This window comes from Syngnathus leptorhynchus, chromosome 20 (assembly GCF_054491065.1).
Source record: "Syngnathus leptorhynchus isolate UIUO chromosome 20, UIUO_Slep, whole genome shotgun sequence".
NCBI classification, from domain to species: Eukaryota; Metazoa; Chordata; class Actinopteri; order Syngnathiformes; family Syngnathidae; genus Syngnathus; species Syngnathus leptorhynchus.
The window spans coordinates 2,701,484-2,727,361 of NC_141214.1; the positions used below are offsets into that span (position 1 = coordinate 2,701,484).

The window sequence follows — 25,878 nt, forward strand, 5'->3', positions numbered from 1 at the left end:
ACTGACATCCTGACTTCCCGGCTAAACTCGTCTCGGGCCTCGGGTTGGATATTTTCATGCATGCGGTGGTAAGAAAAAAAAAAGAGAGGGATGAGCGCTGATATAAAGACACACACTCCCTGCCTGTCTTCCATTTATATTCAAATGAGTTTCCCTTTTTCTGCGTAGCTTGTGTGTGCTGAATACAGAGAGACCTAATATATGTATTTTGCTCATTTTACTGTGTGCGGCGGCGTTTCCGCGCCTCTCCTCTCTGACTCTGTGTTTGCCTCCCGCTGCGGTAAACACAACATTGCCATGATAGCGCATGCATTTCAGAAAAGCTGAGGAGCAGAAACATTCATTCTCCGCTCCTCTTCCTCACTTCCAGCCAGGGTATTCAGCTCCCATGATTGCAAACATGCATAATGACAGCATCCCCTGGGGGCCGGCGGAGGTACCCCACTGATGCCTGCCTCCGAGAGTCTCTATCCTGTCGTCACTTTTGCAGGAAACGTGTCGGCGGCCCGGCCCGGCCCGGCCCGGCGGGTTTGTTGGCGAAGCTCCGCCGCCGAGCCCACCCGAGCCGAGCCTGTTTTGTTAATAGAATGAAGAGCAAATTGGGCCCGGCTCGCCGCTTCCTCCCATTACCGGGCGTAAGCGTGAATACATTATCAAGTAATGAGGAGACATCCAGGAGAGGGTCACGGGGGCCGCGGAACGGCTCCGGAGGCCGCGCCGAGAGCTTCCAGGGTGCTCAGCCGTGGATTAGTCATTTGTGTTTGAAGAGCAAGCGAGAGGCGCAGTTCAATGATGTTACACGTAGCAACAGTTGCTAAGAATTGCGTCCGGCGAGGGGCTGTTGAGCCGCTCCACGCCCGAGGCGAGCGAATAAAGACGAGGATGCTTTGTGTATCCGCCGTGCTGCTTTTGTCGCAATCTCAGGTGATATTCATGAAAACCATGGGCAGTGGCGAGCGTAATCACGCCGGAGCAGCGTGAACAGAATGTCATTGACATTTGGAATTCCAAGCAAAAAAAGTTGATGATCCCAGAGGAGGCCAAAACAAACTTTGAGCTGGTTAAAAAGAAGGATTTCCATTTTGTTCTCTTCTGTCCTTTTTTTTTTTTTTGTCTTGATACCATCACAAGCATTTGCATTCACAGCCATCTATATACATGAAATTGATTTTACAAGTACATTACTCTTAACGGCCCTCCTGTCGTTCGTGCACCACCCAATCAGATGATCTGATATACTCTTGTGTATGCTCCTGGATGGGAGCTCAGTGCTGTAGAGGCACTTTGGGTTCCTCCGTCGCCGCCGCCGGCAGCACTGATGAGTCGCAACGGAGTCGCCCGATGGAATGCCATGGCAACGGCTGACACCTGGCAACAGTTCATCCCCCTTCCTTCCCCATCACTCTCTGTCTGACTCCCCTCACACTGGAACACATTTGCCTTGACTGACTCAAAGCCCCCGTGAACAAATAATGGGAGCACGCCAATTTAAATAAAAAAAAAATGCTTTATGAGTCGCAGTCAGAAATGTCGCCCTCCCCTCCCTTCATAACATTTGCCAACATTTTATTTAAGGAGGGGTGGGGGGGGCATGTCTGGTTGAGGATCACACAAAACCATTTTTTGCCTTTCTCACGGCGGGCGCAGTACATCATCAAAGTCTGCAAGGCTGTTACACAGTATGGCGCAGTGTTCCACAGCCAAAACAAATCAGCGTTTCCTTTTGCCGTTTCTCAGCCTTTCACTTATGTGTCACAACTCGGGCCTTTAAATGTCTTCCTCAGCTCCACTCAGAGGAACGTGCCGGTTTTTGAAAAGTTACCGCAAGTGATTGAGTCTGCATAAAGTGCTACAAATGAGACTTTTTAGAATAACTTGAATTAGCTTTCAATTATCTCACAGTTTGGTGAATTGAGGTTGCGAGCCAGCTTTCCGAACGCAATCGTCTCGCCGAAGAACGTCTTCCCAGAAGAGCAGAAACCGCTTGCCAAAAAAGTGTTCACTGCATACTTGTCCATTTAGGTCATACGTAAACACAAGTATCGAAAAAAAACAACATTTTGTTTGTGGTTTTGCAGAAACGCACCAGCTGGAATTTAAAACCAAATCCCGCGTTCACAAATGGTCCATAAAACTTCCACATAGCACTTTGCCCAAAAAGATGCAATGTCGCTTTTGAGTACTTCAGCAGATATTCTATGTGTACAATTGCCACATGTCAACAAAACAGAAGGTAATATGACCAATTTGTACTATGTCTATTAAAAATCCATTTTTCTATTCACAATGATTGGTTTGCATTCACATCTTCATTTGTTACACTTGTATTAAAAAGGGTAATAAAACAAAAAACTGTGTCTTGTAGTCTCTCGTATTGTTGGCCCAGTCGCACAGAGAAGTAGACAGAACTCCAACCCAGAGGAGCCAGAAGTATTAATGAGCATTAAAAAGCTCTTAAAATGTAATCTCCATGGACCCATGCTAGGAGGTGTTGGCACCGCCGCTCCAACCACAACGTCTTTTCCTCCGGGCCAACTACTGTGAATTGACTGCAAGCAGGAACATTTTATACATACGCAAGAAAAAACATGTGGAAGGAAAATACAATGCACGGACAAAAATCGATTTCAAAGCTGTCTGGTAGATTTTTTTAAAGTTTTTTTTTTTTTACTCCACTCACCAATTACTTCACTGTATTTTCTTTTCCGGTCTTATTTAGTGAGAATAGCCACGTTGGTCCGAAGCTGAAAGCAGCTTTTGCAAAAGCGTCACTCACTCAGATTGCGGGTTTGGTTGGTGAATCCCAAACATCCCGATAATCCAAGGTCAACACACTTGTCAGGATGCTGACGTTAAAAGATGTGTGCAAAGCGGCGCTGGTGAATACGTCGCAGTGTTGAGGAGATGCCTTTTTGGAGAAAAAAAAAAAAAGAATGACCACCCTGTTGCTGTTTATTTGGAGTACGTTTAGTGGATTTGCATTGGATTTATCCTGTCACGAATCGGAGCTCGATCGCATTTATGCATTTTCTATACATGCGATATTCAGCCTCACTGAAATGATCAAGTGTTCTACTTTTATCCAGATGGGTCACGCTCATCACTTCCAACAAATAAGATTCATCTCTGAGAATGTAGGTGGCACTGAAATTATCTCCAAGAGCGGCGTGCTACCATTTCCCCGACTCCAAACTATTTTACATGCTAATGCGCTGACATGACATTGCGCGGAAAAATTGTTGCCTGATAAATATCACCGTCATTTTTAAGGTAACCTCAATTAACACGGCTGGCTCGATGACATATGTCCGGTAATAACTCTGAGGCACGTACTGAAGGAGCAGGTGAGTGCTTTGTTGCACATATATGTGTGTGTGTGTGTGTTCCCCTCGGAAAGGATGTTCAATTCATGCACATTTGCATGAAAGAGAGTCGGGCTTCAGAGGTCGGAGCCTCGGGCCATGCCACGATCCAAACAGACACAGAGATTGAGCAAATTGCCTTGCCCTCATAATATTGCAGCGTACAGTTTTGGCAATATTCAAACATGTCCCAATTTGGAATTTGGGCCAGTGTTGTAGCACGTCACGCCGCGACATCGTCATTGCACAAACTCACGGACCACATGCACCGCAAGGCCCGTAATGCCTTCCATAACTTATCGCCATGTGCTGTCGATTAATGGGCGTTCTGCAAGGAGCCGGCCCGGCTGAGGCTTTTCTTCTGCGGCCAATCTGTTTAGGATTAGCCGAATAACTGGCTGACACCACGACATCCAAGTCGGGGGGGGGGCGACGCGTATACGTTGTCCCTGTTTTTGCTTCTCGGTGATCCCTGTTGATGTTATTCCAAGTCCGTTGCATCCCATCTTTCATTGGAGGAGTGGCAGCTCAGCAGCCATTCTGATGGCAATCTCCGTGATTAAATAGCCGTGGAACAAACCGGGCTACCTGTTGCCACGCATGATGTCATGTCTAGTCGAGAGCAACGGCAATGATTAAGATTTAAGGCCCTTGCAAAACTGGATGATGTTTGTGGAAAAAATATCAATTAGAAGTTGGCTCCCAAAGAAGCGGCTTTATGTTGTGGCGCTCGGAGCCGGCCGAACATTGGAGAGCAAATAGGTGTAAATGTTCGTTTTATTTTTAATGAGAAGAATCAAAAACAGATGTTCCCGCACACTGAGCTTTTCTATATTGCTCAAAGCCACCGATTGTCACTCTCGAGATTAGGATAGCCGGCCACACAAATGGGAGTTGCATTTCAGTCCGTTCAATGAAATACAACATTTCCAAGCACGATGGAGGTGCTCCCCCCCCAACGAGAAAGAACATTGTCAGTCCCCCGGTGCATTTTGCTCACCTCGACGGCAGAGTCGATGGCGTCCTCGCCGCCGAGCGACTCATGCGGCGGGGCCCAACGTGTAATTATCAAAGGCGGAGATGCTTATTAGGATGAGAAAGACGACAAGGCGAGTTGTGTGTCTTTTATTTTTGTGTTTCTCAGCACAATGAAGTAAGTGGAGGGCTGGGAAATCATGGTGGGATTGAAAGATCTGAGAGGAGGAGAGGCAGCGAGAGATAAGAAGGAGATTCACACGCACGCAGTCGAGAAAAAGCCTGTGGTTACCTCACTATTATGTTCTGTGTGTGTGTGCAGACAAGGGAGGTGAACAACATAGTTGCTCTGCCTCTGTCATTTGTGCCTTTGCCTGCCAAGGGTAAAAAGTCGACAAAGTGGATGATATGTGTGAAATAGTTGGGAATGATGAACCAATCAGAGGTTGCCCAACACATCGGAAGGATTTATGTCACATGGGAGACAATGCGACTAATTCATGATGTCAGCGCAGACGCCCCTGGGCTAGATAGACATTGGGCCAACATGTGTCTGACTTTAAAAAAAAAAAAGAAGAAGCCATTATGCTCCCTTGATAGACCTTATTAAGAAGACGAATCTATCAGCAAGAGAAGCAAAGACTTTCACAACATTATTATGAACATTGTGCGCATTGATGACTGTGTTTTCATGAACTGATTTTCTAATTTGATAGAATAAACAATGGAATAGCTTTTTGGGGCAATCTTGCACACACATGGCATTCTCAGCTCAAATGATCAAATGCTCATGAAGTCGGCTGCTTATTTTCTATGCAATTTTGTAATGTGGCAACAGCGAGACAAAAGAAGTCTTAGAAAAGCTGAGATGGAAAGAATCCAATACAAACGTGCAATGCCCCGCTTTTCCCCTTTTGCGTGCGTGGAGAAGCACGTCCACAAGAGTTGCGCTTGATCAAAGCCAAAAGAGCTCAAAGTATGATAAAGGAGCTCCCGCCGTAATTACCGTAAGCCCCCCGATATGTTCCGTGATCGAGCAATGACCCCCGTGATGACCAGATAGACGCTGATGTAAACGTACAATGTGTGTCAGTGAAGGCATCACTGTGTCCATGTGCTTTTTGCTCCCATGCATGGGAACGTGTCCTTTTCCCCTCCTCGCTTCCCCTGCTAGTTTCCCCCTCTTCCTACTATCTTCAGGGCCAATCTGCAGCCACGCTATTACAAATGCTGTACGTTTGGCGGCCGATTTAGAACATCAACACCATCAATCAAGCCGGCGATGGGGGCCAACCAGCTGGCTGAAGCATCCTGTCCCGCCGCGGGACAATTTGTCATCGGACAAGTTGGCTTGATGTAACTACGCCCAATGCCGCTCCTGTTAAAAAACCTATTTTGCTGACTTTTTTTTAACTTTCCTTGAAAGCCGGCCATCGCATTTCACAGTAATTGCACACAACCGCAACGATGAGAGCGGAGGACTGGCTTGTTTTGTTCACTTTCAGATGTTTCTTCGACTAAAATGCTCGTAAGCTTCACTAATGGTTCCCCTTTGTTTTATTTGACTTGCTGGCCACCAAAATAACAACAAACAAACGCGCGCTAATGCGAAACTATGAGTCATCTCTTCTATAAAACATTTGTGTACGGAAGGCTTCCGAGTACCAGTAAAAATCTTACGAGTGAGCTTTACCAGCTAGTCCAAGAGATTTTCTCACAAAAAGGCACATTTTGGAGATAAATTCCCACCACCGTGATGGCACGCTTCATTGCGGGCCAAAGTGGGCTCCGATTTGTCCAAACATCCCCAAATGAAGGTCTGGGGAAGTTCCTCACTCTTTTGTTTCCATCGGGGGGGAACAAGTGCAGCACAGTGCTCAGACCGGGAGCGTGTCGGGCGGGGGGTCACGATGTGGCCGCTCTGGTCACGCTAGGCTTTCTCCTCCCCGTTGCACCGAGGCCCCGGACAGCCAGACGGCCAGCTGCACCAGCGGCTGCCCTTTTTACCAGTTTAATCAGCCGAGGTCAGCGACAATCAAGCCGTGATGATGCACATATGGCGGGAAGGTAGTGACTTCTTAAAATAAAACAGTCATCTATTTCCCGCCGCTCACAAGACTTGCTAAATTCATTTTTTAAAAACGGTCGCACGCAACTTTCGTGGGTTCAAAATCTCGCCACCAAATTCAAAAATCAAGAATTATTCAGAACTCATTTGGTTACATCATTCAACCCCCCCTGAAATGTATAAATAAATAGAAATTGCACATTGGTTTTTGAATTCAATGGAGAAGAAGCAATCAAGAGAAAGAAATGATTATTCCTCCCTTGCTGTTTTGTCATTAAGTTTGCACATGCATCAATGACATTTTGAATTGTTTCTAAAAACTGCATTTCAACTCACATTTTATATCAATGGTGTTGATAAAAGTCCAATAATGACCAGGCTGAGCAAACACACAACTGTTGACCTCAGAGCAACAGAGTGGACCGTGTCCCAAGACCTGACGGATGGCTGAAGGATGCCAAAAAAAAGAAAGCGGGCCAGGTGACCACCAGCATTGGCTGTCTGCAGCCATGTCTTGAAGCCCTAACTACTTAATAAGTAGCTGTCCCAGGTTTCCTGTACATTGTCCAGACCCCGCTGAGGCCCCCTTCCCCAAAACCATACGGAGGGCTTCATTTATCAATCAGACCAATCACAGACTTTTCCGGGCTTTGGGATGGCCACATGCGGGGGATTAGACGCGTGGGATTCCATACCAGCAATTTGTGCACATAGAGTCAGTCAGAGTCAAAAATCAACAATGAGGAGAAGATTGCTTGACATTCGGGGGCTACATCAATACGCTCTTTCTTATTCAGCTTTAGTCTCACACTTATTCGGTCCGTTCCGAAAGCTCACGCTCCAACATTTGTTCGCCCGCAAAACTCAAAGCACATAATTAGCGTTACCCGGCTGAACCGAGCCAGAGAGAGGTGAGCTGTCAGAGGCACCTCTGGCATCTTCTCATTTGCATCTCTGCCGGCTGCACTGAGATGACAGATGAGAGGGTGTGACGGTCGTCCAAGAAGAGCAGAGCAGGTCTTGTCATTCATCTACTGTAGGAGGAACATGCACATAACAAGGGAGCGAGGTAGGAGTGTCTCCAAGTGAGACAAAGGAGAGCGATGATAGATATGTAGGCAGCAACAATCTGTAATTAGCTTCTTAAAATAGGACGCCGACAACCAAGATAAAGAAGGGAGGAGATATAGCTGTTCGGGACTACGCGAACTTGACCCCAAAGTGTTCAAATTCAGGTGTTTGTCCACAAAGGCCTCTTTGTGGGGATGATCCGTGGACACGTCACAGTACAAAAGATGCACTTCAAGCTGTTAAGGCAAAAAAAAAGATTAAAAAAAGAAAGGTGAGCATGAATCACCGCATGCTTTTGACCCTACCCGCACTTGACATCATCATTTATTAAAAAATGGGAACTAAACTACAGTGCTGCAACAAATTTAGTTGTTGAATTCACCTCTAATCCGTTAGGAGTCAATAAAAAATTATTTGCATTCATCATGAACCGTGACTACATTTTTTTTTGGAATTAACTGATTTTTTACACAAAGGACAAGTTAAGCTAATGATGCAGGCATGAGGATAGACTTTGCAGATAATGGGTACTTCCAATTAGAGTGCTTTTGTCAGAGAGGGTAACCACCTATGGTGAGAGCGTGTGAGTGCTTTCACATACGGGAACGGAGCGTGGCACGGCAACACGGACACGTCGCTATTATTAAACTGTTAGCACACATCGCTGAAAATAGATTTTATTAAAATATGTTTTGGGGGTCGCGATGCATGAGAGCTTTGACCGTTTTTTTTCCCCAGCATGAATGGCTTAGCCAACAACAATGTAAACAAATGAGATCTTCCTATGCAATAATAATAATAATAGTTTAAAAAATAAATGTAGATTCAAAAAATAATACAATTAATTAAGCATTAAAAATATGATGAAAGCTAAAACAAACATATGCCAATATGAATGAGTGGTGAGCATTTCATATTTATATTGACTTTTAAAAATCCCTTTCCATGGTACATTTTTAGATAACCTGTATATATAGAGGCATCATTGTTCCCAAACTCTCTCTGCCAGTTGGACCCCCCATATTTCATTTCTCCCCTGCTGATAGCATTATTCAGCAGTGTCCAGATAAAAACAAAATATGCAACTTAAGCCCGAGCAGGCCTAAGCCGCCGATTTGGACAGGATTACCTGGAGGCCAGACAGGACAGGCATCAGATTGTGCTGTCCTAAAGAACCATTAGCCTGTTGGCAAACTGTACCTCCAGCTCGGAATGACAGATGGACTTGGGGACAAAATATGAAAGTTCAATTCTTCGTGACAGACATCTTGATGAATGGAGACTTGTGCGCGGCAAACATGAGATAAAACAGACACTTTTATTTTTGGAGTCCATTTGATGGCATTTTAGGAATACATGCCCCATTGACATCCTCTACTCTTGGTGTCCATGCACACAACAGACAATAGAGCAGACTTACTGACTGGCTAGGATTAAATTTAATACTGGATCTTGACAGACATATCCTGGAAGCATAGTTTGATCCCCGCGAACTTCCTCTGAGCATATTTCTTGTGGATTTGCCTTAACGATAAGCTGGTTGACTCACTTTGAATGCATCATTAAAAGTGCATTGTCTTTCAAGATAATTGATCTCCTTACTTTCTCCTCTTCACAACCAGGATTGGCTAATCTAATTTAATCATAGCTGACATTTCAGATCATTTGAGATTGCGCAATAATTGAAAGAGGTCCAGACAGCGTCCTCAGGTGACACAGACACCACTCGCAGACGGCCGGCTGTCCTCCTGTGTCACTTTCTCCGACATGTTGGAGAAGAGGGCTTTATCTTTGCAAGATAATCTCTGGATGCGCTACCGCTCTCAAACTTCTCCTCTCAGCGCGCACTGCCTCAAGGCCACGAGCCCAGCCGGTGATATAAAGAGACACATAGTAGAGTCGCGTCTGGGGAGGGGCCCGGTGGTCTTATGGCGGAATCTTTATCTGAGGCTGACTGTCTTTGGAGTGTACTTGTAACCGCTGCCGATCTTTCCTTCCCCAGGGGGCTTTGTCTCAGGACAGAAATGTGATGCTATGACTCAGACACAAGCCGTGGTGGCTGGAGTCTGTCTGCGCAACCACGGGCACCTTGTGTCTCCCTTTTGTGACCCTCCCCACCGCACCTCCTTTCTTTTTGCAGATGAGAGACTACAGGCGCCAGCCGCAATGTAACTGCAGTCTCAGGTATGCTGGGCGGACGTGGAGGCCATTTCCCAGGGCTTCACCTGTAAAGACTGAGTGACACTGGCACCACAGTCAGCTCCGCTTTAGAGAATGCTGCCAGTTGAGATCTAGATGGGACTAAAAGCTTGGCTATTGAGTGCAACACAATCCATTCTGTGTCCAGTGTTTTCATTTCAATGATTTTTTTTTTCCCCCCATTTAGCAAATCAAGTAAATACATTCATTCAAGGGCCATAATGCCTTATGGAAGCATTTCTGCAACTGGTTTGAGGCTTTTCCTACAAACAAATCTATTTATACTTCCTTCCCACACTTTACGGATCGTTTGCTTCGCCTCCTAATGTTGCGTCATTGTCTTGCGTACGGGCTTAAGATAATTACAAAATAAAATAGAGTAAGTAGTCTTAAGCTGAAACCTCAGCTCCATCTGTCAACAGATGACAGTAGTAGTCAGAGTCGTTTTCATTGTGGTGCAAGTGGTTTTGTAGTTAAATTAGCTGTCTCATTCATCTAAAATACATGTAAGCTGTGGCTGCCGCTTTATTATTGGAGCAGGCCTATGGGATACAAAATACGTTTGTTCCTAAATGAAAAACGGTTGCTAAGATGTGACTGCTGAATCGTGTGCATATGTTTTCAGGGAAGGAGCCTTTTATGGTGGTGCCGAATGGAGGCACTATGTGGGTACACTGTGGGAGAGTATTCATTTGGAGAGGAGACAAACAGACAGATTGTATTTTCTATTTACGGAGCCGAGGTTCAAACTCGAAACCTAAGAACTTTGAGACGGATGTATTTAACACCTAGGAATATTATGCATGACTTTATTACAGACTTGGGCGCCTTTTGCCTTTATGCAAGAGTTGAAACATTTCATTGTCTTTCTCACATAAACCTTTTGTAAGTAGCTGCACTTTAAATTGAAATGAAAAGATTCACATTAAGACATTATGCTTTGATCAATTGTTTGTTCTATCAATTATTACAGTAATAAAGCATTGTTTTACCTTTTGGACCAAAAATATTTAATAATAAAAAATACACATTTTGTAAACTATAAATCATAGTATATATTATTATATATATATCATATTATATTATGTTGTAATCGTTTTTTTGTAACCCTAAATAATCGTAAATTTGAGGCTGAGCGCATAAAGCTCCGTGCTGCGCTCTTTTGCGCATTCAGCGCAGCCACAACCCGCCTGAAAGATGTTCGCTTTCCCACAATCCATTGCGCGCCGGCACCCGTTCACATCAAGGCAGCATCACCGCATCCCATCGGTTACCATGACCGACAAAAAGCAACCAGTTGACCTCGGGTTACTTGAGGAAGACGATGAGTTTGAAGAATTCCCAGCCGAAGGTTGGCAAATTATTTGATTTCAGGTTCCGACTGTTGTTATTTGACTAATTGTCAACAGTTCACATGAGCTCGACCGGCTAGCGATGACGCAGCAGGCTAGGCTAACTTGGCGGCAATTAGCTGTAGCGCAGCTGATCGCGTCATTAGCCAAAACAACGACATAATTTACAAATATTTAGGTAAATAGTTAAATAACCTCCCCTGTAAGTGATTTGTCCTCGTCATATTTGAATTATTCTTTATTATTTATCTGAAAATACATTTTATGGTTGGTTCGCATATGGCTAAAGGTATTAGCGGGTTGTGAGGTGATATGGACACTCGCTGAAATCCAGGTTTGTTGAAAAGGACAATTCGTGAGTTTTATGACGTCTTCCTCCACCCCGAGAAAACATTTGTTTCAGTCAAAACGTATCCATCTGGTTCTTTTTCCACGTATTATTTCGGTCCATTGCGGAAATATTCAGACTGGACGGGATTGGACGAGGATGAAGATGCTCACGTTTGGGAAGACAACTGGGACGACGATAACGTCGAGGATGATTTCTCCAACCAGTTAAGGTATTCTAAGTGAAGAACAGCTCATTTATAATTTGATAAAGACAGATAATTAAAGATTTAAACAAATTTAATTAAAAAAAAATCCTCAAAATGTATCCCCTTTAAAGTTCTGACTGTGATGGTAAATTGAAAACTTCAAATTAACATCTTATTTAAATAATCAATTGAAACTCATTCAAACAAAACAATTCCAAGTTTTTAAATAATAGCCGATCAAAATGTATATTTGTACAGCTGAACATATTAAATAATGTGATTAAGTCTGTTTATTGTCTTAGGAGTTATTTTTATGCAACTTTTGTATTGGATCTAATTTGATTGTGCCTAATGTACCAAATGAATTAGCCACTGACTTGTCCTTTCAGTACTTGAATTCCATTGACATACCTGTTATGCGACATGACTGTTTTATTACTTGAGTGACATTGACAATCATAAGAATTCTTTGTGTTTTTCTATTGAAATTCATTATTCCTTTTTTTTCTCCTGGTAGAGCGGAGCTGGAAAAGCATGGCTACAAGATGGAGACGTCGTAGTGGCTGACAAGATCCATGTGGTCAAGATGGACATTTTTCTGTGAATATTGTAAGAGGGAAGGAGAGCTTATGTTTGTTTCATTTTGTAAGAATTTTTGAAAGAAATAAAATGCTTGGATGAAACAACTTGATCTTAATCATGATCATTTTTGTGTGAATTTCATCAATTATGGTGTGTTGCCGTGGCGTCTAACTTGAATTTGTATGTGTAGCCGCAAAAATATTGTCTGACTGGTGTTTTGTGAGTGTTGAAGGTGTCAAAGGAGGCGCACACACTCCAACTTGTTCTGTATAACAGCCCCCTCCCTTTTTCAGGCCCGCAGTGCCGGGCCGAGACCCCGAAGAAGAGATTATCCACTGGCGTGTTTGTCAGAGGTAGGGAGGGGGTCTCAGCATGGGGCCCTGAGCCCGCCTTGCCTGGGCCTGCCTCCGCTGCCAGCCTGGCCCTGCTCTTCCGCTCTGCTCTGCAGGGAGTCTTGTACTGAACCAGTGGCCAATTTAGCCTCAGCACTCTCCTTCCTTCTGCAAAAAGCTTTCGAGCACTGGCCCGTCCCCTCTCTGGGAACTCAATGAGGTAAAATGGGTGTCACTATGACCAAGACTTTTTCTCCACTTCAAATGACATCGATGCATCTTCCATAAATGGGAAATAGCACGGAGTCTTTGCTATTTGTACAATGCATTATCCTCGTTTGTTTACACAGTTCAGGAAATCTTCACATTTGTCTTATGCTAAAAAGACTGAAATATAATCCTAGGTAATGACTCAGAAAGGTTTGTATGCTGCGCCTTTAAATGCTGTGGCCTATCTCTCTCGCTCTCTTTTTTTTAATTTTTATTTTTTTTTCCTACCCCTACACAGCAAGCTTCGACTGAGGTGAATATGACTAACCAATGAGAACTCGTGTCTAGGTTTCATTAATTGCACAACCTGTTTTGTTTACTTGAAAGCCTTAATGAGTGTGAATTCACAGCAATTGATAAATAAATGTGTGTGTGTGTGTGTGTGTGTGTATATATATATATATATCTATATCTATATATCATTTATATCATATATATATATATATCATATATATATATATATATATGATATATATATATATGATATATATATGATATATATATATATATGATATATATATATGATATATATATATATAATATATATATATATATATATATCATTTATACAGTATACCTTTAATAATGCAATGTATTAACCCTAACCCGAATTAATAAGGTATAACACTATTCACTTTTTGTTGTCTATTGTTATGTTTAGAGGTATTGCATCCATAAACGAGTAAAAAAAATCTCTGGTTGCGTTTAAGAAAACACAAGAATGTTTCCCCTCCTTTAGAATACAATTCAGTATTTAATTTGAGTTTTAATTTAAAAAAAAAAAAAAAACACGCAATGACATAACATGCAAGTGTGTACAGCAGATCTCTACAGTGATGCTGCGATCACATATGTTGATCAATTAACAGCAATGGCCGTGTGTGTCAGCCACACTTTGCTTGCAAAGTCAGTCAAGCAAGAGAATCGATAAGTGTGAGCAACAGAGGAGGAACCCTTGGCCATTTTGTTTGTGCTGAGAGCGTAAGATTATTCCCTTGTGTCTGCCGCCACCAGGGCCTCCGCGGGCCCACGTCGGTTTTCGATCCCGCACCGATCCGCGGGCGCTCGACACTCCCCCGAGCAGCTTTGTCTTTGATCCGACGTAATCAGCTCTTTAATTCCTCGCCGGCATTTTGTTGTTTCTTTGTGACCCTTGCGATTCAACATGAAAGTGAAGGCTGATGTTGACTGATGAAAGGATGATCATTTGGCGGGTTGAACACGTGGATGTCACGGGGAGCATAATTTCAAATATGGCAACCATTTCTCTGCTTATTTAATAGTGCCAGAAAGTAAGGATTCTGATAAATGGACAGATAGTGCGTTAGTGTTTGAGGTCTGTTTTTTGACTGCTGTGTTTCTTAGGTACAGCAATAATGTGCCTGGGTCAGTTTGACCCGGAAACATAACTGAATAAATGATAATATTTCTGTCACATAGTAACCCTGTTTATGTTTGTTTTCAGGATCAGCAGCACATTGACCACGGGGCATATGTTTACTCATGATGAAAGTATCGGAAAGCAACAAACACAATATAGGTAAAGACTGTCTTCACCTCATGATTAACTCTCAGGGCCAGTTTGACCTACATCTGACCAAATAGTGCATAAATCTTAATGACAATTCATGCATGTCGATATCTACAAAGGTGCACTAAATGAAGGTTCTTCATCCTCAGCGGGGGTCTTTGCTCCTCTGAACGCCTTTGTGCAGCAGTTCAAAAGAGCATTTCCCTACTTGCAAATGTCCTTGCGCCCACGCGGCGGCAAACCGCATGCGAGCGAGCATCCAAGCTGCTGCGGCGGCAGCGAGCACTTTTTCATAACACTTCACGTTGGGAGATGGCAGATCCATTGTTCTCCAGGCCTGCAAGTCTGTGGGCGAGACTCCCTGCTGCTTTCACTGGAGAAACACGGCAGTATCAAAAGCTTTATTTTTCTTGTCTTTCCTGCACACTCTATAGGCCACTTTGACCGCTCCGCGCTTGCCGCACGCCATGATGGCTTTGCTTTTATAAAAATCCCAGAGCCGGCGAGAAAACGGCGCTGTCTTTGCGTGGCTCGGAAGCACACAGCTGCTGCTATAATGGCCCTAATTGCACGTTTCTTTTGTTGGGCTGAAATTAGCAACGGGGCTACAATGCTATGACGAACACCCCCTTAAAGTAAAGATGAAGGAAGAGAGAGTTAATAATAAAAAAAAAAAAAGACTCTCAGGGGTACATGCACTAGTGAGTCTGCCAATCGACTTCAGAATGGCCCACACCTGCACACTCGCACCCCCGCTAAAATAAACACAGATAATAAGGTATAATTACTTTAGAAAATAATAATGAGGAGCAAGCCTTGAGACCCCACCTACTCCTGGTGACAAAGGCCTGCCTGTTTATTGTGGGGGGTGCAACTCACCCGAAGGATGCTGGCCAGCGTCCTATCAAAAAGACCAGAGGGTCCGACCGAATGTCCCTTATAAGACGGTCATCAGTGTCGACGGGGGCCGGCGCTTTTAAGTCTCTTTGAGCCTTAACTGCCTCAATTAAGCAGTCTGAACTGACCACGGGAGACTTGCTTCATCACCAGAGTGTCCATCCAGTGTCCGGCACAAAGTAAAGTCAAAAGGGAAGACTTCTATGGCATTAAAATCACAGTAAAACATTGAACTTAATGTGATATCAGAAGTCAGCTGGATACAGTTTTTTTTTTCATTCCACAAGGGAAATTGTTACAACAATATTCATAATTACACTCATAAAAGAGCAGCAAAAAAAAGAAAATCAGCTAGTTTAAATGTTAGTTAATTACGTTTCTATGCTTTAGTCGCTATGTCAACGCGGTTTGTTCAGGGTTGCCGTTTTCTCATGCACCTTGTCAGGATTTGTGATTTGTATTCCATTGAATGTTTTGAAATGAGGTAAACAAACTGAACCTAAATACGTGCTCTTCATTTTGTCACATTTTTCCTATACTCATCTGCTTTTTTAATACATTTGTTACATTTTGTCCAAATGTACTTTGCCATAAAAGTACCCCAAGCATAAATGATTCCCCCAAATATCACATGACAGCATCATTACTTAGATTTTTGGAAACGTAAGACTTCAGTATGACCCTTGAGTGAGCGTCAAGTATTTTACCTCGACCCTACATATGATGGAAACACCCCACCTAAAAACCCGGCTAGTATTTCACACTTTCCTCTGATTATTTTCCCCCCTCAGAGCCGTCACACCTCAGCCACAGAGTCCTTCCACGTGAACACGACACCAGATCATCCGGGAGGTGTACGTCGGCGCCATGGGCTCACCGTCACTTACGCCGGTCCAGACTTTTACCCCATCCGACATGTTGGCACACAGACGGGTATGTTTCACTTTTAACACTCTCCTGGTGCTTGAGACATGACTTGAAGACGCATTAAGAAGGCCGTGCTTTAACCACAACAGAACCAAAATATGTTTGATTCGTCGGCCTAAAAAAATCTGCCAAGTTCTATAGGAAAGCATAAAATAGGTAGAATTAAATGACCTTGTCCTAGCACATATGCAACAAGTCACCGACGCAGGCTAAATAATTTAGTCAACACAGAAGCTAATTCCCCCCCCCCAAAGTAATAAAGCAGACTCAATGTTAACAACCCCACTGGGGAATTATCGGACCTCTGATAGTTGTAATTAATCAATCAGCAGTCACTTTCCCACTCCCATGAAAATCACTGCAAATCTGCTTGGGCCGTGTTGACCGAAAGAATCAGTGTGCAGCCACCATTCAACAATTCCTTCGAGTTGTCGGAGTGAGTCATTAGCGCATGATTAATTGCATGTCGCAGTAGTCGCATCGTCACCACATGAGCGGAGCGAGATGTCAAACGCAAACATTGCATCATTTCTTTTGTCAAGTTAACATAAAACATTTGCACGGGGAAATTGATCCAATCGATTCGTTTCGTCGCTTCCAATCGAGACGTCACCGCTTTAGCGTGCGTCCGCCTTCGGAACTGGTGACAGACGTTGCATTCTTCTTCTCTGTTTTTCATCACTTTCTCACTTACACACACGCACGCACGCCTTGAAAGCGAGGGTGGGAGGCCTTGGCCCAGTCGCAGTCCAACTGGTCCCAGTCTCAACGAGGAAACAATTAATCATCTGTGAGCGCGGAGTGTCTGAGTGTCTGCTCTCTGGACAACAACACTCAGCTATTTATCTCCCCTCGGGGCAAGACAAGCGGCCAACGCAGGCATGCATGCTCTCATCTTCACGCGTGCAAGGACGGAGAAGGCTTTTGCATACGATTAGTTGAAGAAGCACATAAAACAAGCAAGGAGGCACATCGCGTGTCCTCCGTTGTTTTACCCAAGTCTTAACAATATGGAGACAAAAGTATTGGGACACACGTTGAAAATGGAGGCAAATTGCTTTGAAGATGTGACAGTTATTTCTTCTCAGGAAGTGTTGCCTCATTTAACTTAACCCTTGTTGTCCCCGGAATGGCAAAGTAGCTTACAGGTGAGCATAAGCAGACTGCAATCATGAAGCCAAAGAGGAAATGCATCATTTATTCTAGCTTTGTGAACGTGTGGGCGTGCGTGTATATATATTTTTTGGAAAGAGCATACCTGTTGCTTTTGAACTAGTGGTCTTCGAAACCTTAGGCGGACAAACAGGGCCGGTGTGTGTTTCAGTTGGGTGGCCTCTGCATGGCATCAGAGGACAACGGTAGATTGGAGGTGACAAACACGTTATTGCCGAGTTCCCTGGTGACAAACGTATTGCTGCAGTGCGTAGTGGGGGGCTTTCAAGTGCTACTGAATCAGAATTCATCATGTTCCAATTATTGCTACTTTTCATGATTTCCTCAATTTTCCATCATAAATGTGGCGAGACTAAAAAAATAAAAAAACTCAATGTGAGATTTGGACAGGTGCAGCATGCGATGATTTGATTCCACTCTCAAGACAATAAAAAGAACAGAATGAGATTTCGCAAAAATGTCATTTCACTCTTTTTCAAGAGTGAATGAACTTTGAATACTCTTTTAATGAAGTCTTTTCCAAGGAAACAGGTACGGATTTTAAAGCGTTTGTGCAGTGACTGCTACTGTTAAGATGAATAGCTATCCCACATCCGTAAAAAAATAAAATAAAAATTTGTCACAGCATTCATGTTACAGTGTAAAACTCCCTGCATCACCGGGATGATCAATTAAGCAATTAAAACAAATGCGAGCATGCTCTCTCTCAATCGTACTCCCGCTCCCTCTTTGAGCCCAGGTGCAGCTTGGCAGGAAGAGGAACAGGAAAATACTTTGAGATTTGCTGCTGCTGCTGCATTAGTTCGCCTTCAAAGGCAAACGCCCCTGTGATCATTTCCCACAATGCATCTCTCATTGAGAATGCACAGGAATCTGACAGGCCACCAGGCGAGGGAGGGGCGAGGGTGGCAACCCCCCCCCCCACCCCACTTGCTCATTCCCTCATCCCGCTCCCATCTGGGTTCACTTATCCCAGCCCGGGCCAGGCGGAGGACCCCTGTGCCCTCTCGGGTTGCAGGGTCTGAGCGTGCTTCATTGTGGGTCCTTGTTTTTTTGTGAAAGGGAAGCGCTTGAGCCGGCCCCCGATGCCTGTCTGGACCATCTCAGAGCATCACCCGCCCGACCACCCCGGCCAGGCCTCGCGGCCGGACCAGACGCCCCCCCGAAGGCATGCTTAGTGTTTGTCTCATCGCAACTGAAAGATACTAAACAGATTCACCCAGAAGCTCCGTCGTCCTCGAGGTTTCGTTTTCCGAAGTGAAGCAAAACTGGCACTGTGAATTAAATGCGTACGTCTAGCACATGTGCCGTGTTTTGGAATGCACGTGTTCCAATTTGCATAAGCGGATGTGCTCTGCGTCGGTGACGCGTGCGCGCAGGAAGGTGAAACCACTCAGAAGTTCGCTCGACCCAATGTTTGGAGTAATCCACAATCCAATCCAAGCTAGACGTCAATCCGGGTTATCGCGCCGTGCCGCTGAATGGAAGCAGAGCGAGTCGGACGGCTTACTTAAAGTCATTGAGAAGTTATTCAAACGCTGTGTTATTGTGGCCTAAACAAAGGCGGCCTGTCACTCTCCATTAGAAAAAGAAGCCACTTGGCTGTATGAAGAGAAAGGAGGATGTCTGAAAGGACAACAAGCTCACATTGCAGTATTTAGCTAATGAGCACAAAGTTTGTCATTCATTTCTCATGCAAATGTTATCTTAAAAAAACCCGGCAACATCCGTAACGTGTGAAAAAAAGAAGAAGAAAAAAAGATAGAAATCCAAAAGATTAATTGAGTCTCAAATATGATTAATTTGACAATAAATAAATAAATACCATTATTGAATTGCTGAAATATCCCTGTACTTGCCAGACACTCTTTTAAATAAGTGAGTCACTTTGTCGTAGTTTGGAAATCCTTATTTTGATGTCAGGTGACAGATTACTACTTTAAGCACGTCTCAATTTCCCATCTGACACCACAGTAGCAAGTGAGTGGGAACCACTATTATGTCGTTGTGGTACTCAAGAACAAAGTCAGAACCACAAGCAGACTCTTTATGGTTTTTGCAGACCAAAAATGTCTTATACATTTGAATGTCGTAAATACATCTTTTTTTTTTTTTTTTTTTTTCAACCTCCATTCGGCACTCCAATAAAAATTCACATTAAGCCAATTCAAATAAAAATGACGACAGCTGTTTTAGTTCAGATCGGAAAGATGTGAGTGAGTGAGTGAGTGAGTGAGTGACAGATGATAGCAATAAAAGTAAGGACACACTGGCCATTTCTGCTGCGGTGGGGCCTTTGCTGAGGGGGCTTATTAACTTGTCAGCGATTTCAAAGTAAGACACAACTCGCCAGCGTGTCCAGCCCTACTTTTAATAAAAGGTCTTTAAACCTTTCGACCCCGGAGGGCTTCCTTTACTGGCTGTTAATAGGGACGCGGTGGTCATCGGGCAGACCTTAAGTGGCCTCGTAATCATTTGTTTAGGACTCGGGCTCTATTTTGGAGACTCCGCGTTTAGCGCGGGGTTAAAAATAGACGAGCGAGACAGTCATCGCTCAAACTGTCACGACGCGTGGGCCCTTTGGGACGCGGGCAAGGAGACCCCTCCAGCCGTGGAAGTTCAAAGGTCGCGCGGTTTATCACTATTAGCCACTTAGTCGATGGCAGAAAGGCGCACGTTTGATTGCTAAGTGTGGAGTCGGAATACACGAGCGCGACCAATCCGAAGGCCGTTTTAATTTAATGCCAGGAGATTTGACGATGCTCCGGTACTTTTTACATTTCAGGAATAAAACACGAGGAGACCTTAAATGCCACAAGTAACTGAGTTACTTGCCGCAGATTGACAGTGATGGGAAATGAAATGTCAGAGGAGCAAATATTAATCGCGTACGATATTGTCATGCGACAGGAGAAAATAGACGTGCGAAGATTGCATCAACTGATAAAACATTACTTACGGCCATTTTTCCAATAAGCCGTGGACTCGCCGCTGTCAATATTTGGAAGGAGATATGAGCTATACCCTGGCTGGGGCCATTTTGAGAGGAGTAGAGGGCCTGCTGGGAAAAATACAGCGTCTCATGCTGTGCCTCAGGGAAGCTGAAAAGCCACTGCGGCAAAAAGCTATGAATTATTTTGAGCACAAAATACATTTTCTTTGAAGACCGTCGGGCCATTAGAGCCCCTTTGCTCCCTTTTAAATTGTTTTTATGCTGTGAGTAATGTTAACCTTTGCTTTTGTAGTCATCACATTTTCTTTGCACTTTTTCCTCCTCCCAGCAAAAAGCACAGATGGACTGGCAATGCGCTAAGCACAGGAACCATTTACTCCAATCATGAGGAAGGAACTATAGAAGCCAAGAACCCAAGAATAAACATGCACAAAACAGGCCGAGCGTTCAGTACGCAGAGTTCATTTTATTGTTCATTCACAAAGTTTCATGGTCTCTGTGGACTACCCAGAAATATTGATCATTTGCGGAATAAATGAACTCAATCCATCGAAATGAACACATAACGCGAAACAAATGATTTCCAAGCGCCAAAAGCCCCACGAGCATGTCAGAGGAGCCATTCAAAGTACTAAACCGCACGCGCCATCATAAAAAAAATGACCCGCACTTCAGTTTTTGTCAAGCGGTCTTGTTTTACTGTCAAGCGTGCTTGAACAGCTTTAGCGATAATGTAGCCTAATAATAATAAGGCTAATTGATTAGCAAAATCGCAGCAGTTTAGCTTTAAGTTGATCAGCTAATCATCTAATGCGGCGCTGATGATCTTACTCACCATGATGGCACGAGAGCTGATTAAAGGCATTCACACACACACTGAAGACAGATGATGATTTAAGCGATTCCCTTGCCCTACAACGCTTGGGATTAGATTCCCCCATGACCAATGCCACCCAATTTATATTCATTAAAGTACTGCATAATTCAGTCCATTTCGTACTAGCTGCACTGAATAAAAGAAAAAAACTTGCACATATTACACAAACAAATACAAAAAAAAGCAAAAACTGCCTAATTTAAATCCGCTATGTTAATTCTAATATATGTAATATAATGCTAATCTGATGGGAAACACCATATCCAGACGATGGTAATTTAGCGTCATGGTAATTATAAACCTTCCAAATGTGAATATCACACGTTAAACTCCAAATCTCACCACTTTGCTACACACGTGTAATCGACTTGTAATGTATCCCTTTGTTTGCACTTGTTATAAAGTGACCTGTGACTGGCTGGCTGTGCACATAATGTCGATCATACTTTAATCATATAGCGAGGAGACATCAAACCACCCAAAAGCCGCTTTCAGGTGTTTCCATCTTTGTAGATGCACCCCCCCCCCCCCCTCCTCACACACATGCCACTGTTTTTTTGCATTAATATGTATGTATTTAATGACACATAATGATGGGTAATAAAATGTTAGGGTAAGTCCAAAAAAAATCACCATGGTAACCACCTGGGCTTCTACAAAGAGCAAAGTGCACGTGGCTGTGTCGCTCCTCGCTATTACATCTGCTTTAAGGTGTGTGTGTATGTGTGTGCGAGAGAGATGGAGTAGTGGGGGGTTGGAATTGGGAAAAAGGAGCGAGAGCAAGGCGCGCGCACACACACACACACACACACACACACACACACACACACACACACACACACACACACACACACACACACACACACGCACACACACGCACTGTAATTGGCCGTGCTATTCAGAAGCACTCCGCTGCATTGTGTGCCTTTGGAACAGGATAAATGGCGGTCTTAGCATCAGGCTAAATCTATTAAGACCCTACAGCCCACGTTCTGCGACAAAATCTCATTTAATTTTTTTTTTTTTTTGTACAGGAAAATAATTTGCATTCAAAAGATGGAAGGAAATGTTTCACATATATGGGAAGAATAAAGTTGTAGATATTTGTTATAATCCACCATATTTGAAACAGGTCGCACATGCAGGAAATAGACTATAACAATTGAATTTCCCTAATAATGCACAGTGTCATCTTGATTTAACAGACCCAGAACCAATGGAGCCTGGATTCAACGGACAGAAAATCCAACTGGAGTCCACGGGCATCTCGGGCAAATAGTAAGCCACTTATTTTTCTGCATTTTAAGCTTTCCACAATCTGGTTGCAATGCAACTTGAGGTTGCTATATGAGTGGCGAGTAGTCGCTTGCTAGCGTGCCTGCTGCTGTTTTTCCAGGTGGAACGATTTCAGGCAAATGAGTCAGGGGTGATGGATTTGGCGGGGGGTCGTATGAAAAGCTGTTTGCACGCTTTCCGTTCTGTCAGACGAATCTAGCTAGCAAGTGCAACAGAGACAAAACTCGATGGTGGTGTAAATTTAGGGATGCGGTGACAGTCGAAGCAATCTATTATGTGCAAATGACTTTTCATCCTCCGTGTGCTCCCAGTGAGACATTTTCGATGAAGACGTGGCTTTCTCTTTTACAAGAAGCTCTGACATATTCCTCCTCCTCATTGCCTTTAATTCCTTTGTGCTTCCTCAACTTTCGGCTTTTTCTCTTTCCCGTAGGCTTAAAAAAAAACTTTGTTAAAAGAGCCTGCTGGGAAAATAGCATTCTGCCAGCTGCTGTGGGCATTTTGAAGTCAGACCGGCGGGTGTCCTCTCCAAACAGATACCCACCGCCAGCGCTCACCTGTAAGTGTGTGTGTGTGAGTGTGTGATACTTTAGGGGTGTGTCTGTGTGCAAGTGCACTCTAGGTGGGTGGAAGACTGTCAGTAATAATATCAAGATGCCTGGTCCAGGGGATTATTGCTCCTCTTTGCCACTACTATCAGCCGAGGAGAGCTGTCTTTCTATCAAGCCGGGCCTATCCAACACCATGCATTTATGTTACTTGTCAACAACGTTCCCAACTCGAATTTGGGTTCCGAGGAGTGTAGTTATATGCCCGCTGAGAAGGGAAAACAGCTAGGTGGCGAAGATCAGAATACGGTTTAAAAGAAAAAAAAAAAAAACAACAACTCGGGAATATACTACAAGGGAGGACCCGACCCGTCACTGACTGGCCAAAATGTTATTGGCTGTCATTGTGAAGATTGGAAGCTTAAGTTTATTGCCTGATTAAAATAGGAGGTGTTTTATTTAACACATTAAAGCAATGGGTGTTTAAACACAAGCGGTGGTCCAACACATGACGATAGACAATGTAAGCATATTGACGAGCAGATATTGTTTACCATTTGCAAAAAAAATCTGTAATATTATTATACTGCCTCCAGGTAGCCAAGGAACATCGGGAGGAGCGGCACTATGCCCATAGAGGTGGAGCAAAAAGTAAGACAAAATAGTTCATTCTGAAATGAGTTTCATTTTTGTGAAGAGTTTTTTTTCACTTGCGAGTTTTTTTTTTTTTTTTCTTCATTTGTGCAGCCGGCGAGGAGAGCTTCCTGGCACAAACCCGCAGGAGATGCCGTGAATCTAGTATTACATCGGCAAGTTCATCTCGGGCTTTGCAGGAGGAGCTGGACTCTTGCCATGGCAGTTGATGGTTGGGAGAGGCTGCGGCTTGATTTGGGTCTGCTCTCCATAGACACAAGTAAGTCCTCTCGCCCCACCCCCTCCCGAAGTAATCATTTTGCCGCCGACATGGCGCTGCTAATCAACCATCATAATCTTCCTCCCCGGTTGCAATACCGTGTGTAGAAAAGCTTAGCAGCGGCCCTGTCAGAGCGATGCCCCCTGGATCTTGTCCGGGCTCTACGTTGTAAACTTTGGTCCAATCCCAGCGTGATCAGCAGCCTGCTCACTTACACTAATATGCTGATTATGTTCGTCTGGCAAAACACAGACAGAGCACATGTAAATTGATGCCAGTGGAGAGAGGAAAAAAAAAATAAAAATCAGTCTAAATGCAGTGTGCGCCTTTGTTAACATCTCTAAAGTATAAATTAAGAACGTACTTTACATGTTCCAACCGAGAAATGATCATTACGAGTTTGATGGTATTCCAGCGGCGTTACACGCCAAAGTATTGGCTTTGTTTTTTAATAGCGATCCCACAATCGCAGCGGTGCGCTTTTGTCCCCCTCCCCCCCCCTTCCACCTACTTGCCATCAGGCCAGCTCGGCTTTTAAAGAATTACCTGCTTGGTTAATAACAATTGTTCTTGACTTGGCTAGAGCACAATTAAAAAGCAATTAAATGTAATCGTTGTCGGGCCAAGTGCAGAATTGAAATCACGCGAGGTAAAATATTCTTCAAGAATTTTTTTAACCACTCTTTTGCCTCACAGCTCATGTTTTAATTCTTTGAATTGATTTTTGTGCCAACTTAATCAACAAGGCAGTTAATTACCAGCACAGAAAAACACAATCATTTCAAACCTACTCCCCTGGAAATTGAAATAGATTTGATAGATGGATGTTCGGGGCCCACTTATTAGCACCGACCCCTTTGGTAATTATAAGATCCATTTGTGATATTCATTATGCAACCGTGAAGGGCTGGACTGCGTGGTCCCGGTCTCTCCCAAGGGGGCCCTCATTGGATTCACTCAACAGAGATGTTGATGTTTATTTATTTTTTGGGATGTCTCTTTGATGGTGCTATGTGGGCATTTGCGTTTCCATGGAGAGGCAGGAGATGAAGTGGATTGCATTACAACACCGACAAACTTGAGGAGAGACTATGAGCTCAGCTGAGTTTTAAATGGCCAATTTTCCCTTTCTTTCACAGTAAAACTCAAACTGTATTAAGGCCGAACTCAGTCCAATTGCCTCAATGTGCTACCAATGTGACTTCTGACATCAACTGTCTCACTAAAATATAATACCTTTTCCGCAGGTGTAAATTCGACCAATTACTGCGCATGCCAGGTCTCGACTCAGAGCGGCAAAACGTAATTTGACATTTGATTGATAGCTTGTCTAAGTGTTCTGGTTTGCCAGACACCTGCAGGAATTCCATACAATGTTGAAATAATTTATTAGCTGAGCTTTTTAATGATGGAATTTCGGTCAAGTCTTAATGGTCATCAAAGATGTCCATGAATCAAGATTATGTTTTTGGGTCTCCTTTGTCATAAAGTGTCATTTTTAAATCTCGAAGGCTTTGGTGAAATTTGAGCATTTTTCTGGTTGGGAGACTCACAATTAGTGTATGCACTTATGTTCATGATTGGCACCGTTACCCTAATGCCAAGAAGCCTGCCAAAGAAAAGTAAAGACATTTGCATTTGCCTCAATTTGATATTTAGCTAATTGATTTAAACTAATCGAACGGCAGCCAGCATGTGTGATTTTGAAATGCGAGGGCGCACGTCCTGCTCACGTAACAGGGACGAGTAAAGTGAATGTCGCTGTAATTGTTGCCGTGTGAGTTCATTGCGGGCCATTATTTATGCACATATGTAAATTTTCATATTTAAAAGGATCAATTAGAGTGGCGTTGTCTTAGCGGCAAATTAAAAGCTCTGCTGTTTTAAAGGTTAATGAACACCCTGATGCCTGTGAGCTATGCGGCTTGCACGCAAGTGGTAAATTGCATGAAAAACATATATTGAGGGGAGAAAAAAAAAAAAAAAAAAAGTGCATCCCACAAACACTGAATGTAG

The 25,878-nt window shown here is 43.6% G+C and overlaps 2 protein-coding genes across 2 annotated transcripts in view; both read left to right on the top strand.

Moving 5' to 3' along the window:
* The first annotated feature begins 10,860 nt into the window (after positions 1-10,860).
* On the top strand, positions 10,861-12,260 carry sem1 (SEM1 26S proteasome subunit). Its single transcript, XM_085901335.1, has 3 exons — positions 10,861-11,026; positions 11,494-11,587; positions 12,081-12,260. Exons 1-3 carry the CDS (start codon positions 10,873-10,875, stop codon positions 12,121-12,123), a joined length of 291 nt encoding a protein of 96 aa, XP_085757461.1. The 5' UTR covers positions 10,861-10,872; the 3' UTR covers positions 12,124-12,260.
* A 1,950-nt stretch (positions 12,261-14,210) lies between these two features.
* pdk4 (pyruvate dehydrogenase kinase, isozyme 4) overlaps positions 14,211-25,878 on the top strand; it is a 56,970-nt gene continuing 45,302 nt past the window's right edge. Inside the window, 6 exon segments of the mRNA XM_085901326.1 lie at positions 14,211-14,287; positions 15,967-16,108; positions 22,311-22,383; positions 22,835-22,960; positions 23,546-23,600; positions 23,697-23,862. The gene's annotated coding sequence lies outside the window, so the exon portion shown is untranslated.